The sequence below is a fragment of the Nelusetta ayraudi genome, unplaced genomic scaffold (assembly GCF_046127955.1).
Source record: "Nelusetta ayraudi isolate G7.1 ecotype Tasmania unplaced genomic scaffold, CSIRO-AGI_Nayr_v1 ptg000034l, whole genome shotgun sequence".
NCBI classification, from domain to species: Eukaryota; Metazoa; Chordata; class Actinopteri; order Tetraodontiformes; family Monacanthidae; genus Nelusetta; species Nelusetta ayraudi.
This window is the reverse complement of record NW_027466084.1, coordinates 4,520,001-4,536,209: the sequence shown is the minus strand read 5'-3', so window position 1 is coordinate 4,536,209 and position 16,209 is coordinate 4,520,001. Positions and strand designations below refer to the sequence as shown.

Below are 16,209 nucleotides of genomic sequence, written 5' to 3'. Positions count from 1 at the left end.
CGGGTCCGTCGTCAGGAGCCTCGGGCACAGAGTGAACCACACATCCACTAAGCTGGAGAACACGTATGGGACCATCACTGTTTTGTGGATAATGACAGAGTGACAGAGTAAATACATAATATTGTGTATTGTATAAGTGGTATGATATTTCCTCTTCTCTGTATTGTTTTGATTTGCTGTAATTTACAGTCTAGAACAGGGGCGGGACAACTTTTTGACTGGTGGGCCACGATAGGTTGTGAAACTAGGAGCAGATGGATGAGTGTTTTCGTGAGCCACCTCAGAGGAGAACAAAACATATCTTGGGATATGTTGAAAACATGTTGCTTTAACGTCAATTGAAAATGAACCGAAGCGAGGTTACAACAAAATGTCTTTGAAGCCCCACGGTATTCGGCTCTTAACTGAATTGACTCATAAAACACGGAAAAATGGATGAAATACAGCTTTTTCTTTATGACTTACTGATTATTAATGTCATTTCTTCTAGTCGGCAGGATGGATTAAAAAAGCTCAATGAGCCGGATATGGCCCCCAGGCCATATCCGGGGCTAGCCTTCCATTTTTGCATGTTTTTGCAGTTCCGTCACAGACATCCATGAACGACTAGTGACTAGCAACTAGTTGCTCATTATTCATTACTGGTAGATGGCATTCATAGTACTTGATGTTTATTGTTTTTGGAGAAGGAGGTGCCAACAATACCAAAGGGAGGGAAGGACATTTTCATTATGTGCAATGTCACTTTCCACTCTTCCAAATGTGTGTAGATATTCCTGGAGTCTAATAAGCAACGTTTTGCGTTTAGCTCACGTACAGCCCAAACAACACCAGAAAAACGCCTTTGCTCACACAAATACTTCAAAATAAAACTGCACTACTCTTCACCTGACAAGTTTGAGACACTGCGGTGTTTGGACTCACTGGTGTTACCTGGAGTTTCATGCGGTCCCGCAGGAGACCCGGCCTCTTTTTGGGAACTTTCCCTGACGAGCTCTGGACTTGAAACTTCGTCGTGCTCTAGAATTCCCGACAGGTTCTCATTCTCCGGCCTGGTCCAGGATTTCCTCCTTACGCTGAATTTCCTACTTGCAGAGCTCTTGAACACCTGGCCAACGGGCAGAGCTGCGACACAATCTGGAATTCCACTTTCTTCACAGGCAGCGGCTCCGTGCTGATGTTTGCCTGGAGTTGTCTTCGACTGGCTCGCAGACGCAGATCCAGATCCAGAGGGAAGTTCGGAATCGAGATTTGGTTTTGATACGTGCGACTTTGAGTGCTGACCGATGTCATCCGCTCGCCACCCACTGATGAAGAACTGTCCTGGGTGGAGGAGTTTCTGGTGTTCCCTCATCAAAGTCTGATTGGAGGTCCGGAAGGCACAATGAAAACAGGCTAAGGAAGCGGAGGTGGAGCGCGGTGAGTGTGACTTGGTTTTAAGCGGCACATTTTTTTTCCTGTTGTGGGTCTTGGCGTGATTGGCCAGTGCCTGGGAGGTTCTCGTGGTGAAGTTGCACTTGGTGCACCAAAAGCGGCGGCGGGTGGAGGCACCGCCTCGAACGTGTGCTGGAGACCGGACCGCACTCGGAGCTTTGTCGGAATCGGTCGGCGTGGACTCCGTGCCTTCGCTCGGACCCCGGGCTGGGGAAAGAGACGAAGGTGCCTCCAAGCTGCGATCCGCCTCTTTGTCTGAAGTCGAGGCTGCACTCGCGTCGAGCACCGCGGGCGTCTCCAGGCTGGTGATGTCCCTCGGCTCAGTGGCTCTGCTGTTGTCTGCGTTGAGCTTCTCAATCTCTTCCAAGATTTTCCGCCGAGACTCCTGGTGCCTCCTGAGGTGCTCTTCCAGCGCCGGCTGGCTGGGCAGCCCCCATCCACACTCCACACACCAGTAATAGCTGCCCTTCTCGGAACTCTTGCCCCCCTCTGTGCTACTCTGACAGTGCTCCATGATGTGCTCCCGCAAATGACTCTGCTTTTTAAAGTAAATACTACATTCGACGCAGGTGAAAATATCTCTCTCTGCCTCCTGCTCACTTTGGCCGTCTTCCTCCGCGTCCGCTAACCCTCCTCGCTCTGGGAACGCTGTCGCCTTCTCTGTCGCCTCCTCTGCCGCCTCCTCTGCCGCCTCCTCCCCGAAGGTTTCCAAATCGCAAGACCCTCCATCTTTGCCGTGCGCCACGGGCTCAGCGGGTTTCGATTTACGAGGACTCGTCGGCGCCTCGCACTCGGCCGCGGCCTGTGTTGAGTTGCCGAGGCCGCAGAAAGGCCGGAGCAGCACCCGGCTTTTCCTGCACCGCTGGATGGAAGTGCACCTCGCCCAGGGGCCGGCGGGGGGGCTCTCAGGGTCTGAGTCTCCAGGGAAGCTGTACACATCTCTCTCCAGCTGCCTTACAGTTTCACTGGCGTCCGACCCCTCCTCCATTTGGCAACCGTCGTTCTGTTTAATTTTGGCAAGAAACGTCTTGGCTTCCTCCGATACATTCCAGACTTTGTCTTCTGGCACTGGGGAAGAGAAGACACTTATTGAGCTCGCGAATGGGCAGCACCAGAGGCTAGATCATGCAGATTAAACAAGCAGGTGGATTCTGTTTTTTCCTACTCACATTCCGATGAGTCAGCTTGAGATGTGTTTGGTTCTTCTGTTTTTGCACTCTCATTGTCAGCGCCGTTGCCCTCCAAAGGGACCAGCGACTCAGTCTTGATATGCAAACACTGCAGTTTCTTAGGATTTTGGTCTTCTTCACTCCCATGTCTGATCAAAACCAGAAATGAAAAATATGATATCAAAACAAAGAGTATACAGTTATTATCTCCAAATTGGAGTACTCAAAACTGCATCTCTAGAACCAATAAAAAGGCACAAAAGATTTGTGGGGTTTACCCGACTACATAATGGAACAACATCATATAGTACATATATAATATAATACATCTACATTACTAACCTAACAACATTTATGCAAAAATTAAAAAATATTGATACCAAGACCACTGGGAATGTCACATCTCTAACGGGAAAGTTGTTGTAAAGAGAAAATACATTTTTATTTTTCAGTCAATTTTGATTTTCATTTCTAATTAAATTCAATTGAATCTCAACTCTAGCGTAGGTCCTCTCCATTTTTGAATTTCAACCTGGCAATAAGGAAACGTGTAATAATGAAAACGGGACAAGGTGAGCAAAATTCAAAAAGCTTTTAAAGACTGTGGAAACTGAGACTGGTAAAAAAGACTTACTTGGAAATGACTCAGCAATAAAGTTTCTTTAAACATGCCGACAATAGAAAGAGGCTCCGAACCTTTTGTGGAAATGAATCAATGAATATTTTTGTTTTCCCAAGTAACAACTGAGTCTGAAATTCTTTGAGGCAAATTATCTGACTTGTTTACTCATTTATTCCATTTTAAGCTCATGTTACGGCCTTTCATCGAAATTATTTTTAGTGGGACACGACATGTCTACATCATCCACAAAGCGATAGAAAGATGAAGCGGATGCGCTTTGTTTTCAGGGAGCAGGACGAGTGATGTTAAAAGAAAAAGGAGCCAAATGGAACAAAGGAGCAAAAAAACAAAAAAAACAACTGATGATGAGCAGAGAAAAGAAACGAGTAAGAAAAAGTAGCACAAGGAAAAAGCAACAGAAAAATGTTCAATGCTCACAGTACGAAAACAGGCAGAGCGTCAGAGCTAAGCTGTCAGAATTACAAATGTTGAGTTTTCTGAAAAATAAAAATAAAATTTTCACGACTAAATGAACCAATATAAGAATATCATAAAGAATATCTAATTATTAAAATATTAAATAGCTGCAGCCCTAGTCACGACTGCAAAATATGATGTTATCATGTCCACTCACAGTGTACGTGATAACGTTGTTATAACAAATCCAAGTTGCTGCCAAGTGATTCAACCAATCACATGACAGCGACTCAACAGATGTAGGCATGCAGAAGTGGTGAAGGTCACTTGCTGAAGTTCAAAGCCAGCATCAGAATGGAGAAAAGAGGGGATTTAAGTGACTGAACACGGCATTGTTGTTGGTGCCGCCCGGGCTGGTCCGAGTACGTCACAAACCGCTCATCTGCAACTCCCAGGATTTTATTATTATTTTTTTTTTACCCACAACGATCTCTAGTGTTTACAGAGAATGGTTAGGAAAGGAAAAACGTGCCTTGTTGATTTGAGGTTGTCAGTGCAGAATGGGCAGGCTGGTTAGAGACTATAGCAAGGACACAGCTACTCAAATAACCACTGGTTGCGACGCGTGCAGAGAAGCATCTCTGATTGGCCAACACATCAAAGACCTGGAAGCAGTGCATAGACTGCTGCCTACAAAGTTGGAACACTACTTCAGACACAATCCTAAATGCATTGGTAATCACCTTTAACCAGGCAAAATGATTTACTTTATGTATCTCCAATACCTATAAGTGAAATTAATTCACGTAAAGCATTTGTTTGTCATTCTAAAAGACAGGTGCAAGTTATTTCATTCCAACTTTATAGGCAACAGTGCGGAATTAGGAATAGTAGTTAGTGATGATCATTAAATGGGTTTTTATAGCTATTATTATAGTTATATGATGATGAAGAATTCTATACTGTGTTTATACAGTCTGTATTTATAGTCTCTACTGCACAGAGACTGGAGAAATCATTGCTCGCACAAGGGAAGGGCCAATTGACATCCACTGTCTATACATCTTCTCCTAAACAGAACCGCCTTAGTGTTACACTAACCTACTTAAGAGTCCATAGCCGTCCCACATTCTAAATTGGTTGTGCATTATAATTGTAAAACAGAGACTTCAGCTTCCTCAGGTACCAGAGCCCTTCTTTAAAACGGGGCGAGACTTTGAAGGAAATAAACGTTATATTTGAGATCTTCAACAATCACTTTCCAAAATGGAAAAGGCTTTGAAGACTGTGATCACCATGGATCATAATGATAGACATGACACTGCCACTGTTTCCAGTTCCACCGCTTCCAACCACGTGTTGCGTGGTTGGAATTTAGCAATAGTGGATATTAACAAGCTGTAAATATATGCAAACATTGTGTTTTTGCTATAATTAATTATATTAAGGTGAAAGGGTTTTTTTCAAATTATTGTATGTGTTTGTACTTGAAGTCAAAACTTTAATAGGTTCATAATGAAAATTGTTTTGTTTTTTTTGTTTGTTTTTTAAAAAAGGACAATGACAATGATCCAGTTTTTCTTTTTCTCTCAAACAGATTGAAGCTTATTCTGTCAGTAATTCATTGCGGAGCTGTCATTTTAGCCTACTGTTTTAATATCTTAGCAATGTTTCTTTTCTTTTTTTTTTTTACGTTTTAGCCTCTTACGCTAACAAAGCAGCTAGCTCTTCTTCCTACTCAACCTTCTTCTCACCTGTGTCCAGAAGAAGGAGATCCTGGGCTGTGAGCAGCCAGACCATGAGGGTTAGAAAAGTGCTGTAGGTCCTCCTCTGACACACAACAGCACACAAAACACATAGGTAGCACAGCAACATCACTTCACAGCTCAACAGTTAAAGAACTTTGGCGCAAACTCAGATTACATAAAGAGTGACTGACTTCTGACTTCATGCACACTGAATAACGTCAAGGGGACAACAATCACATATATATATCATAAAGTGACTAAATATTCTTGGCTTTGTTACTGGATTGCCACTCAGCTTGCTACTCTTAAGAAAAGTGCGACAGCTCATTAATAAACATGAGTCGTCTGTTACCATCAAGCGCTTCTTTCTCGGAGTCAGAGTCCCAGCTAAGAGATGAAGCAAAGGCTGAAGAGCTGAATCTCCTGTGCGCTCTTCTCTCTGGTCCTGTGCTGGGCTGAGAGGCCTGAACCTGCTTGGAGCTCTCATCTTCAGCGTTGCCCGAGTCTTTGGCAGACATCAGGCCATCGCTCTCACTTGGAGAACGTGAGGGCTGTGAGTGACGACAGAGACACACAGCAAGTTGATGAGAATGTGTTCAGCCTCCACAGCCTGGTTTATTCGACCATTCAGTTCCATGGGCTTGCATTGTACGACGTCCCTCTCTAATGTGTGGCTCAACTGGACTCACAGTGTACAGTTTGTGAAAATAAGTGATGTAGGGGGGGGAGAATATGCTGTTGCCCATTACGTTGGAATTCTCTCATTTTCACACACCTGTCCTTCAATTTACTGCTTAATCACTTTTAACCAGGTGCAATGTTTACTTTGCTTTATCCACCATCATTACCAAAGCAAAGTGAATTCATGTAAAACATTTGTTTGCCACAATAAAAGACAGGTTATGTTATTCCAACTTTATGGGAAACAGTGTTTGCAATGGTAAGAGTGAGAGTTTATAGAGAGTAATTATAGATCAAGAGTAAGAACATACTAGGTTTACATAGCACATCTCCTATTATTGATATCAAACAGCACATAGAATGTGGAGATATCAAACTACACGCTCATAGGGAAGGGCAACTGACGGTGACAACTATCAACTACGTATACCTTAAGTTTCACATTCAAAATGCTTTGCTTTAAAAATCACTTACAAAGCAATCTCACGTGAGACAGCTAATACGCAATGATTATAACATGAAACTGGACGAAACTGAACACAAGAGAAATAATGAACCGTGCTACAATGAATGAAATGGCAGAAACACCATTAAAGAAACTAAAACTAAAAAAGTCTGTCAGTCAGGTGAGCAATAAAGCTGCTTGCAGATAACTTAGGTGTGGCTGCATTAGCCATCAACGTGGGAGGGAGCACCCATAGCAGATAATGTCAGAAAGTGGCAGTGACAACAGGGCATCCAGTTATTAACGTCTTACCTGTAAGGTGCAGTTGGGGGAAGTGGGTGTGGCCAGGTCTTGTGCTGAGTCCAGGGGTCTGGGCCCATGACTGGTCCCCGGGGAGTGCGGTGGCCCTTGGGGCTCCATGGTTCCCCAGAGGGCAGTATGGAGTCCCACTGCTGACCAACCTGGCTACATTGTGCAGCGTTCTCCTCTTCTGAAAGAAAGAAAGAAAGACCACACAAACTCATGAAAATGTTTTCACCCCTGACATCTACCTAGGGCACTTTGCTGAAGTAACTTGCTCACAAAATACTATTTACAGCCAGGAGGTTAGGGGGAGTGGTGTCTAAATTGAAGAATGTGCCCTCTTCTGATCCCCCCCCCCCCCCCCTCTCTCTCTTCTTCTTCTTCTTCTTCTTCTTCTTCTTCTTCTTCTTTCCACAGCTGCAGTTTTCGTACATTCTGACCTATTTCCCCCCGCACCAGTATGCCTGGCCTTAAAGAATGGAACACAAGGGCGTCCAAACGGTTACATAAATAAGTGCCCTATCCAGGCCCGTGTTTTACACAGGAGCCTTTCAAAAAACATTTATTTATTTTATTTTTTTTAATAAACCAGCAGGAAAATATCCGGGAACATCTCGGGTTAGAGTGCCGATCGAGTCTTTGGCCTCCCTCGGTCGGTCGGGCTCCGAGGACGTGGCTGACATCGATCCGCTCGCTCGTAAAGGTGACTATAAACCAACAATGGCATCCGCAGGACGGGAAAAAAGCGCTTTCAAAACGTCCAGGAGTCGCAATTTTAAGAGTACGGGTACTCACTGGCCTGCTCTGCTCTGCGGACCGCTGTACAGGAGCTGGCTTCTCAACCAGCGGTCGTCATACTTCCAGGACGGAGCCCAAACCCTCTACGCCCCCGGGCGAGACGATGCTTCGAGCCGTCGCCGACCGACTTAACGTTGCCCCCCCCCCTCCCCACCCAACCCCGCAACGAGTCAGTCAGTCGGCGCTGACCGGGTTCCTAGCGTGGGTCCCTGGAAGATGCCAGACGGAGGACTCCATGTTATTTCGCTTGCAGGCACGCCACGGCTACGTACGTAACGTCAATAGGGGAGGGAGGGTGGGAGGTAAAGCGAGAGTTTGGGCTGAGGAGCACGGCGCACTCAAGTTCAACTTCTCTGGTCTGGCGTCTCCGCGTTCAGGGGCAGATTTTTACATGGCAACTCGCGAGTACGTGAAGTATTTTGTACCCCGGTAGAGAATTCATCGCGATGACACTTCACGCACCGGAAATGCGCGACAAAGACGGTGTGGACGCTCAGCGCTGGGGCCGTTCATTTGACAGTCGTTCATTTATTTATTTATTTTTAACCTAAAAAAAATGTTATTCAGCGTTTCGGTACTTTAGTCCCATCTGCCCGTCGTGTGCGTCGTACTTATGTTCCTCACACATTTGGCTCAACGAACCTGAAACGCGGTTTAGAAAAAGTGCCCTAAGATGCTGAGCAGTGACCGTTGTACTGGATTTGATAAATACGTCCAACATTTTTTCCCCCGAAACGCTAGACGTTAAAAAAAAAAAAAAAAAAAAATGGTTATTTTGTTGTCCTCTTACACCCTCTACTGGTGTAAAGTGGAACTGTTGTTCATTTTAAAAAAAACGGAAAGTGACTTCTACTTTAAATCTTGATTTCTGGACAAAATACTATGTGCTGTGAATCTAAGAACACCAGTTTATGAATTTCTTCACAACATTTTGTGTAAGAATGACTCTTAGAAGTTGTATGATGTATTTTTGCTGTTGACTTTCATAACCAGACCTGCCACCAACTAGATTTTCATTCATTCATTCATTCATTCATCTTCTTTACCCGCTTATTCCTATTCAGGGTCACGGGGGTCTGCTGGAGCCTATCCCAGCTGTCTTAGGGCGACACCCTGGACAAGTCGCCAGTTCATCGCAGGGCCACATAGAAACAAACAACCATTCACACTCACATGCACACCTACGGACAATTTAGAGTGTTCAATTGACCTCACATGCATGTTCTTGGAGTGTGGGAGGAAGCCGGAGAACCCGGAGAGAACCCACGCAGAACATGCAAACTCCACACAGAAAGGTCCCAGGAATCGAACCCACGACCTTCTTGCTGTGAGGCGGCAGCGCTAACCACTGCGCCACCATGTCGCTCAACTTGATTTTTAGTATAATATAATAATAGTCAATTAACATTAGTATTTTAAAAATTCAAAATGTGGTCTGTGCACATGTTCTCACTTCGTCTCCCACAAAGACATGGGCATGAGGCAAATTAGCAGTTTTCATTTGTCCACTGTGTGATTTAGAGTGTGAATGGTTGTCTCTCTGTTGGCCCTGCGACACACGATGCACCTTTTGCTTATGTCCCGAGCAGTTGAAGGATTCTATTAAGAGTGTGTCTCATTCATTACAACACATGATTGAATAGATCGGTTCTACTTTCTTGCCAAGGTATTGAACAATTCATCTAGACGTGTAGTTGTCACTACTGCGTTTGACATTAATCATTGGGGTGATGCCACACAGACCATAGTTTCAAAAAAAATGTCAGCAGTCAGTTGATATGTTCACTAATAAATGTTTATTAAGAAGGTTTCACACGTCCGAGTCGCTTCTTCTTAATTAGCTGATCGTTTTACCTCCTGTAAGAAAAAAAAGTGACATTTATTTATGCAGCCAGTAGCTATACGACTATAGAGAGCTCTTTGTGTGTGTGTGTGTGTGTGTGTGTGTGTGTGTGTGTGTGTGTGTGTGTGTGTGTGTGTGTTTGTATATGTATATACATAAATATATACATACATATATATATATACACATAAATATATATATATATATTTACTGTACAAATATATACACACACATATAAACATACCTCAAATTGAATAAAAACATACATTTAAATGTCTGTTTTGAAACAATACACATACACTAACAGATAAATCTTTTCAGGAAAACAGTCCGTATGGTATCAATAACGAGGGAATTCTGGATGAAATTTTCAGAATGTCCTGTGTTTTGAGAATCATGCCTTTTATGTCAAATAATTGCTGTTGTGTTGTTTGAATGTAATTAAATCAATTAAAATGTTTTCAACATTAACATATATATACAGTACATTTGTACAGAATTTGTGCATTGTTCATTGTTACAAAGTGGGGCTCTGACTCCCCTCATTTACTAATAGACGAGCTGTTAAATTAGTTTTTTGTACACCCAAAGTGCATTATAGTCAGAAGTCTAAGGAAGAAATCTAAAACATGTAATTCACAGCATGTCACGTACATACCCCAAAGTGTTCCCAGCCCTGTATCTCACTATAGAGGGCGTCTCCTGGACAAGAAGTGTTCACCAGCTGCCTGTGCCCCTGCAAAGTGAAGTTGGCCTCCAGTCGCCCACCACCGACTGCGCATGCGGCCAAGTTGTCTCTGACCAGGCCCATGGAGTGCTGTGACGGCAGACTGCTGGTGTAGTCTCCAATGAAGGAGACGCCGTAGCCTATGGAGTTGTGGCCGAGGGTGTGGGCTCCTTGCCAGAGCCAGCCTCTGCCCTCATACAGGTGGCCATCAGAGCCTACAACAAAGCTTTGACAGCACCAGGCATCTTCAATTATTTCAACATACTTTTGAAACCTGCAGGAGTCGTAGGCCGAGCAAGTTTTACCTGTATCCGATGTCATCCCAGCCTCTGTCCTCCTGGTGGAAGCGCTGCATGGAACGCATGTCTGCAGAGCACTGTTGCAAAGTCAGACAGGGCTGGCTTGGTGTGGAAGTGTGGTGGATGTACAGGTTGGAGAGAGGAAGAGAAAGGTTTGTCGGGGTTCCTCTGTATGGCTGTGCACCCCACATACAGCGCGGTATAATCGGAGGGCAGTCTGAAAAAGATCAGAGTTGAAAGAGCAAAACTACTTAGAAAATAAAAAATAAGGCAGGCATATTAGACTTGGTTTCAAGAGATAATTTTTTTTTTTTTTTTTTAAAAGACAAAATCTCATGTACCCATGTACTTGTGGACAAACTCTCTTATTCCTCGCTCCACCACTGCCCTCAGTTGCCTTTTTGCCTTGCTGCCCATCTTCAAACGGCCTGCCAGACTCCGTTGCAGCTCCACTGACTTCATCACCTTTCTAACCATCACTGGAGCGCTGATGAGACCCCTGAAGTTCTCCCTGCGGCGTCGGCTGATGAGACGAGGGGCTGCGTCCAGACCTCTGCTGTCCAGCTGATGGCAGTAGTACTCTGTCAGCAGGCTGCTGAGCCTCCCATCGCGTCTGGATTTGGCCTCCGTTCCTAGAACAACGCCGTCCATGCCACCGTTGAGCTCAGCATTGGTGAGAAGAGAAGGACTTCCCAGGAGGGTGAAGACTTTCGGGGAGGTCACATTGTCCCAGCAGCCATCCGGCCCGAGCAGTGTGGTGGCAGGGAGGCTTCTGAGGTCCAGGTCTTTGGTGAAAGTGAGCTCGTACAGGCCGCGTACGGAGCCCCCGGACGCAGAGAGGAAGCCAACTTCGATGCCCAGGAGGAGAGGCGTGAGGGCCACCGTGGTGCCGTCGGAGGTCAGGACCACTCCGGTCTCTCTGTCATCTCCACTCAGACGGTGTTGCACAGCCGTCCGAATGTAAGCTGAGAGACCAGCGTCTGACGGAGGATCACCAGCGTTGCCGAGGAATCGCTTGATAAACGCATCATTGAGGCTGGCCGCCTTGCGCAGCTTCCGCAGCACAAGGAGCGGCTCTGACGAAGGGCCCTCGTCTTCAATCTGCTTCACCACCTTGATGAAGTCGTCCATGTGCAAGGAACCTGCAGCGAAGGAAATTAATTTTACTCCAATTTTGACAACGGACGCAAGACACATCTTGATTTTTTTTTTAAGACTCATTTGCTGTCACAGTGAAATTTAAGATACTCAAACCATTTGACCAACAGATGAGTGCAGCTTTTATGGTCGAGTTAAGACGGATGCGTGACCTCAGTTTTGAAGACTGAAGTTGAGTTTTCAAGTTGAATAAACCTTGCTCCGGGTGGTAGCCTAACAACAAGTGACACTCTCAGTGCTCAGGGAGAAAGGAAGGAACTACTCAAGCATCTCAAACTTCTACATAGCTTTTTATAACACTTGAGAATAAATTCATATTTATAAATAATCAACACTCGCACATGTCAAGATGAATTGTGTGAGGCGATCTTTTGCAGCCACAGTCGAAAGTTACGTCACGTCCATTGTTGAATCGTGCGTGAATGTACTTGGTCATACTGCACATAGAGTAACAGTGCCAGTGCCCACCTTCTCCAATCAGTTGGTCTGTATCTGGTCTGGTCTGTATGTCTCTCTCCTAAACAATTCCCATGGACTTATATCCATTTTAAATTCTTTATTCTTATCGTAGCACACACCCAAACCACACACACACACCTGCAACTCACAAGGGCTCCACCCCATTTTAGTATTGGAGTTGTGAGCAGCTGTCAAACTGATTCAAAAGAATGTTTTCACTCACTTGGTTAAAAATATTATTTCCAGTCTTTGCACAATACAGTATTTACAAGAAGACAAATATACATCCATCTTGGGACAGAGGCAAACAATCACATTAATCATCGCAACGGCTCCAAAATAGTGTTGGCCTATTGGAAGGGGCTGAAGACAGGAGGAGTTGTTGTTCAAAAACGGTAAAAGGCGAGCAGAGGTTGAAGTAAGCTGCCTTGGTTGTCAACAGGTAATACAGAATACAGTGGGGTAGGTAGTTTCCCAGCAGCAGGTAGTTTCTCAAATACAGATATAAACGTATAACAAGATTTACTTGCTGTTCCTGGTGGTCCAGAGATTTCAGTTTCAATAAACAATAAACAACAATTTTATGCACATACTTATTCCTTTACGCACATAAAACTTTTTCCTAAAATGTATTGTTTTATAATTCACCTACATTGTAATATTCAAAACATGGTTAAAAAAAAAAAAAAAAAAAGTATTACCTGCTGCATTTGAGGCCACAAAAAACAGCAGGACAAGGCCATACTTCCAGCAGCCGATCGCCATCTCCAGCCACACACAGTCGTGAGCGTCGAATGTCTCTCGACTTTGTTTCCCCTCTAATTTACAGCGGACCACGAGCAAAGTAAGGCGGAAGTTAGGTAACACCCATTGACATACGGTCAACACATCGGTGTTTGCTCTGTTCGGCCTGCTGACGACGCAGTGTGGGAAAATGACAGCTGTAATTTGACCATAAACTTTTTTTCTTTTTTTTTTTTAAAATCAGGTTTGGCCTTTTCCAAATGCAGCGAGAATTGACACCAGCCGGATGGCTGGGCATTCCGGAAAAATTCTCAACTTCTCTAATTGTTCAATCATTAATGCGAGACATGCCAGTGAAATGTAAATCCGTGTAAAGGCTTCCCATCTGAGAGAACTAGCAAGCTCCAGTGATACAGTGATGAGATGGAAACACGTCAAACAATCGTTAAATTCAAAAGACTTTTAAAAATTAGTATATTTAATGCATTTGAGAAGGAATGAAGGTGATTTTTGTTTTGACCTGTTTAACGAACGTTGAATGGGTTTTTGTGTGGTGTGATTTGATTGACACGTGAACCATCCACACAGGAAGGGGATGGCTTATGTATGTGTTCATGTATGTACTCTTATACCTGCCAGTGCACATGTGTATATTATCATGTCTGTTATAATATTATATATCATTCATGGTACGATATTTGATATGACATGTTTTGTTTCTTGAATGTAGCTACACATTTTTATCTTTTTTAAATATGTTTAAAAGAAATGAAATAAACTAAACTAAACTAAGACCTGCAAAATTAAATGTCAGGGAAAATGTCATTTCCCCTTAAGTTTCTATTGCTGACTGTCGAAAATGCACATGGGGTTGAAATGCAATCTAAAATATGTTAATTTGACAGAAAAACAGGAAGTAGATATTTAGCTGAACTTGCAAAAGGTCACATATAGAGATCTTTATTGAATGATATTTGTAGTAATTAGTTAATAGAAAGACCTTTCAAGGTGTACTGCCAGGGAATAGACAAAAAAAGCACGGCTTGACTTCCAGCAGACAGTGATGTGTCTTTAAATGCTGCATTATAGGACATGCTGGAACTGCAATATGAAAGAATAAATAAACAAATAGGATCTTAAGAAACCTATGTAATGCCTCATACTATTTTCATATTCTCTCCTTGGTGAGAATATGAAAATGAAATTATTTTCTTAAAATAAATTCAGTCTGGCAATCATCAGGTTAAGTTTAAAAAAAGGAAAAAAAATCGTATCATCCATTATCTGCCAGATATATTTGTCCTCTTCAAAACAGACTGAGTTGGGACACTACCGTTGTTTGATCCCCAGGCCTGTGTCCTCTCTCTCTGTGGATTCTGCATATCCTCCCTTTGTCTGAGAGGGTTTTCTTGGGGTTCTCCCACTTCCTCTCATAGTCTAAAAACGTGCTTGTCAGTGTGGTAAATTGGGAACTCTAAATTGCAAGTGCAAATAGTCGGTTGTCTTACTTGTGTGAACCTTGTTGACTTGATAAAATTACAACTTAACTCGACTTCAGCCAAAGACGGCTGGGATAGAGCCCGTAGAGTCCGGCACACCCCACACCGTGGAGAAGCAATTAAAAGAAGAAGAAGAAGAAAAAAAAAAGAGCTTCAGTCTTAAGATCTCTGCTATTCCTACTTAGTTCAGTTGGTATGAGCACTGTGTCCTCCGGTACAGAAGGTGGCGCCCAGCACACTGAATTCTCGTTGGCTTGACGAGCGGCTGCCGGAGAACAAGGAAGCACAGGAGCTGATCGATTGAAAGAAAAGGTTCGTCGTTTATTATTTGACAGCTTGTTTTCTGAAACCGTAATGACCAAGCAGTATGTTATGTGCAATGTATCCGATATTGCCCCCGCCCTATTAAGTTTCCAGAACAAGATAATTTAATAGAAAGCCTCAACAAGCGTCTCTATGGTGCCAGGTGCTAACAGCTAGCTAGCGGCGATTAGCTGCTTGTTTTAGTTTTTAAAAGCGAAAACTTAGTTCATCTGCTTTGTCAGTCAGTGTCGGTCAGTGATTACAGAGACAAATAGAGTAAGGAAACCGACGTTTTGTGTGGAACTTATGACAGTCGTGTATAATAATATGTGACAGGGTACAGTCTACGATGAAGAAGATGAAAATGATTGACAACCCGTGTTGTATAGATTTAATTTCGTTTTTCTTTGGATAAGAAAACACTTCTGATGTGGACTGCGCAATGTTCGTCTTTTCCTAGTCTCTGTTGTTCTGTTAATTCTTCGTTTTGGTTCGTATCGACCCAAGAGTCTGAAATAAAATTGATAGATTAAGCTATGGGAGTTTTATTTTACTCAGGGACTAGAGTTCACAGCTGTAAAGGTCTTTCAAAAACAATAAAAGCTTAATAAACATCTAAACATTTTAGGTTGAAGCCGACGTACGCTGTGGAAGATCGCCCACCTGGAGGAGAAAATGGACACACGCTTCACTCGAGGAAAGTCCAACATCTTGGAGCGACCTCTAACACGACCTAAGACTGAAGTCAGTCTGAGCACCTTTGCCCTCCTGTTCTCTGAGATGGTGCAGTACTGTCAGAGCCGCGTGTATTCTGTGTCGGAGCTGCAGACGCGGCTTGCAGACATGGGCCAGAGCGTTGGCGCGAGCATGCTAGATGTGCTGGTGCTCAGAGAAAAGAATGGCAAAAGGGAGACAAAACTACTCAACATGCTTCTTTTTATTAAGGTCAGTATGATTTGTGTTGCTTTTAATGTTTTTTTTTTTTTAACGTTGGCTAATTTTGTAACTCAGAGTTCTCTTTGCTGCAGGTCAATGTCTGGAAGTCTTTGTTTGGAAAGGAGGCGGACAAACTGGAACAGGCCAATGATGATGATAAGACCTATTACATCATAGAAAAGGAGCCACTTATCAACTCGTACATTTCTGTGCCCAAGGAGAACAGCAGTTTGAACTGCGCAGCTTTCACGGCAGGAATCGTGGAGGCCATCCTCACACACAGTGGCTTCCCTGCAAAGGTCACCGCCCACTGGCACAAAGGCACAACGCTTATGATCAAGTTCAATGAGTCGGTCATAGCCAGAGACAAGGCGCTGGACGGCAGATAAACTGGAAAGACGGAAGAAGACAGTGGCCATGTTATCACGAGACTGAAAAATATTCATCCAAGTCTTGGCTATTGTTTTCTCTGGACTTCCTGGCTTACAGGTGACTGCAAGGATGGCTGTGCCATCTTGTGGATAGAAAAAAAAAAATTGCAGCTCATCTGTTAAAATCCTCACAGATTTGTAAATCCTCTCGGGACATCATCTCCAATTAGGCTGCATGATGTGAAACAGTTGT

At 43.8% G+C, this 16,209-nt stretch overlaps 3 protein-coding genes across 6 annotated transcripts in view; 1 reads left to right on the top strand and 2 right to left on the bottom strand.

Annotated features, from left to right (window-relative positions):
• wizb (WIZ zinc finger b) overlaps nt 1-8,055 on the bottom strand; it is a 34,403-nt gene extending 26,348 nt beyond the window's left edge. The window contains exons 1-6 of one of the 4 annotated variants that reach the window (XM_076032587.1): nt 7,615-8,055; nt 6,829-7,006; nt 5,743-5,941; nt 5,397-5,472; nt 2,604-2,752; nt 934-2,502 (exon numbers count right to left, since the gene is read on the bottom strand). In XM_076032587.1, coding sequence (XP_075888702.1) covers nt 934-2,502; nt 2,604-2,752; nt 5,397-5,472; nt 5,743-5,941; nt 6,829-6,936 — 2,101 coding nt within the window. In that variant the 5' untranslated portion in view covers nt 6,937-7,006; nt 7,615-8,055. The remainder of the gene's footprint in view (nt 1-933; nt 2,503-2,603; nt 2,753-5,396; nt 5,473-5,742; nt 5,942-6,828; nt 7,007-7,614) is intronic. The other 3 variants (XM_076032588.1, XM_076032589.1, XM_076032590.1) reach the window with 3 other exon arrangements.
• Nucleotides 8,056-9,394: 1,339 nt separating this feature from the next.
• pglyrp6 (peptidoglycan recognition protein 6) lies at nt 9,395-12,998 on the bottom strand. Its single transcript, XM_076032617.1, has 5 exons — nt 12,805-12,998; nt 10,828-11,628; nt 10,493-10,703; nt 10,119-10,413; nt 9,395-9,474 (listed from the first exon to the last, which is right to left on the bottom strand). Exons 1-5 carry the CDS (start codon nt 12,866-12,868, stop codon nt 9,451-9,453), a joined length of 1,395 nt encoding a protein of 464 aa, XP_075888732.1. The 5' UTR covers nt 12,869-12,998; the 3' UTR covers nt 9,395-9,450.
• A 1,514-nt stretch (nt 12,999-14,512) lies between these two features.
• The window catches only part of LOC142892415 (trafficking protein particle complex subunit 5-like), a 1,824-nt gene continuing 127 nt past the window's right edge, over nt 14,513-16,209 (top strand). Inside the window, exons 1-3 of the mRNA XM_076032585.1 lie at nt 14,513-14,658; nt 15,278-15,594; nt 15,678-16,209. The exon at nt 15,678-16,209 is cut by the window's right edge and continues 127 nt beyond it. Coding sequence (XP_075888700.1) covers nt 15,325-15,594; nt 15,678-15,974 — 567 coding nt within the window. The 5' untranslated portion in view covers nt 14,513-14,658; nt 15,278-15,324 and the 3' untranslated portion in view covers nt 15,975-16,209. The remainder of the gene's footprint in view (nt 14,659-15,277; nt 15,595-15,677) is intronic.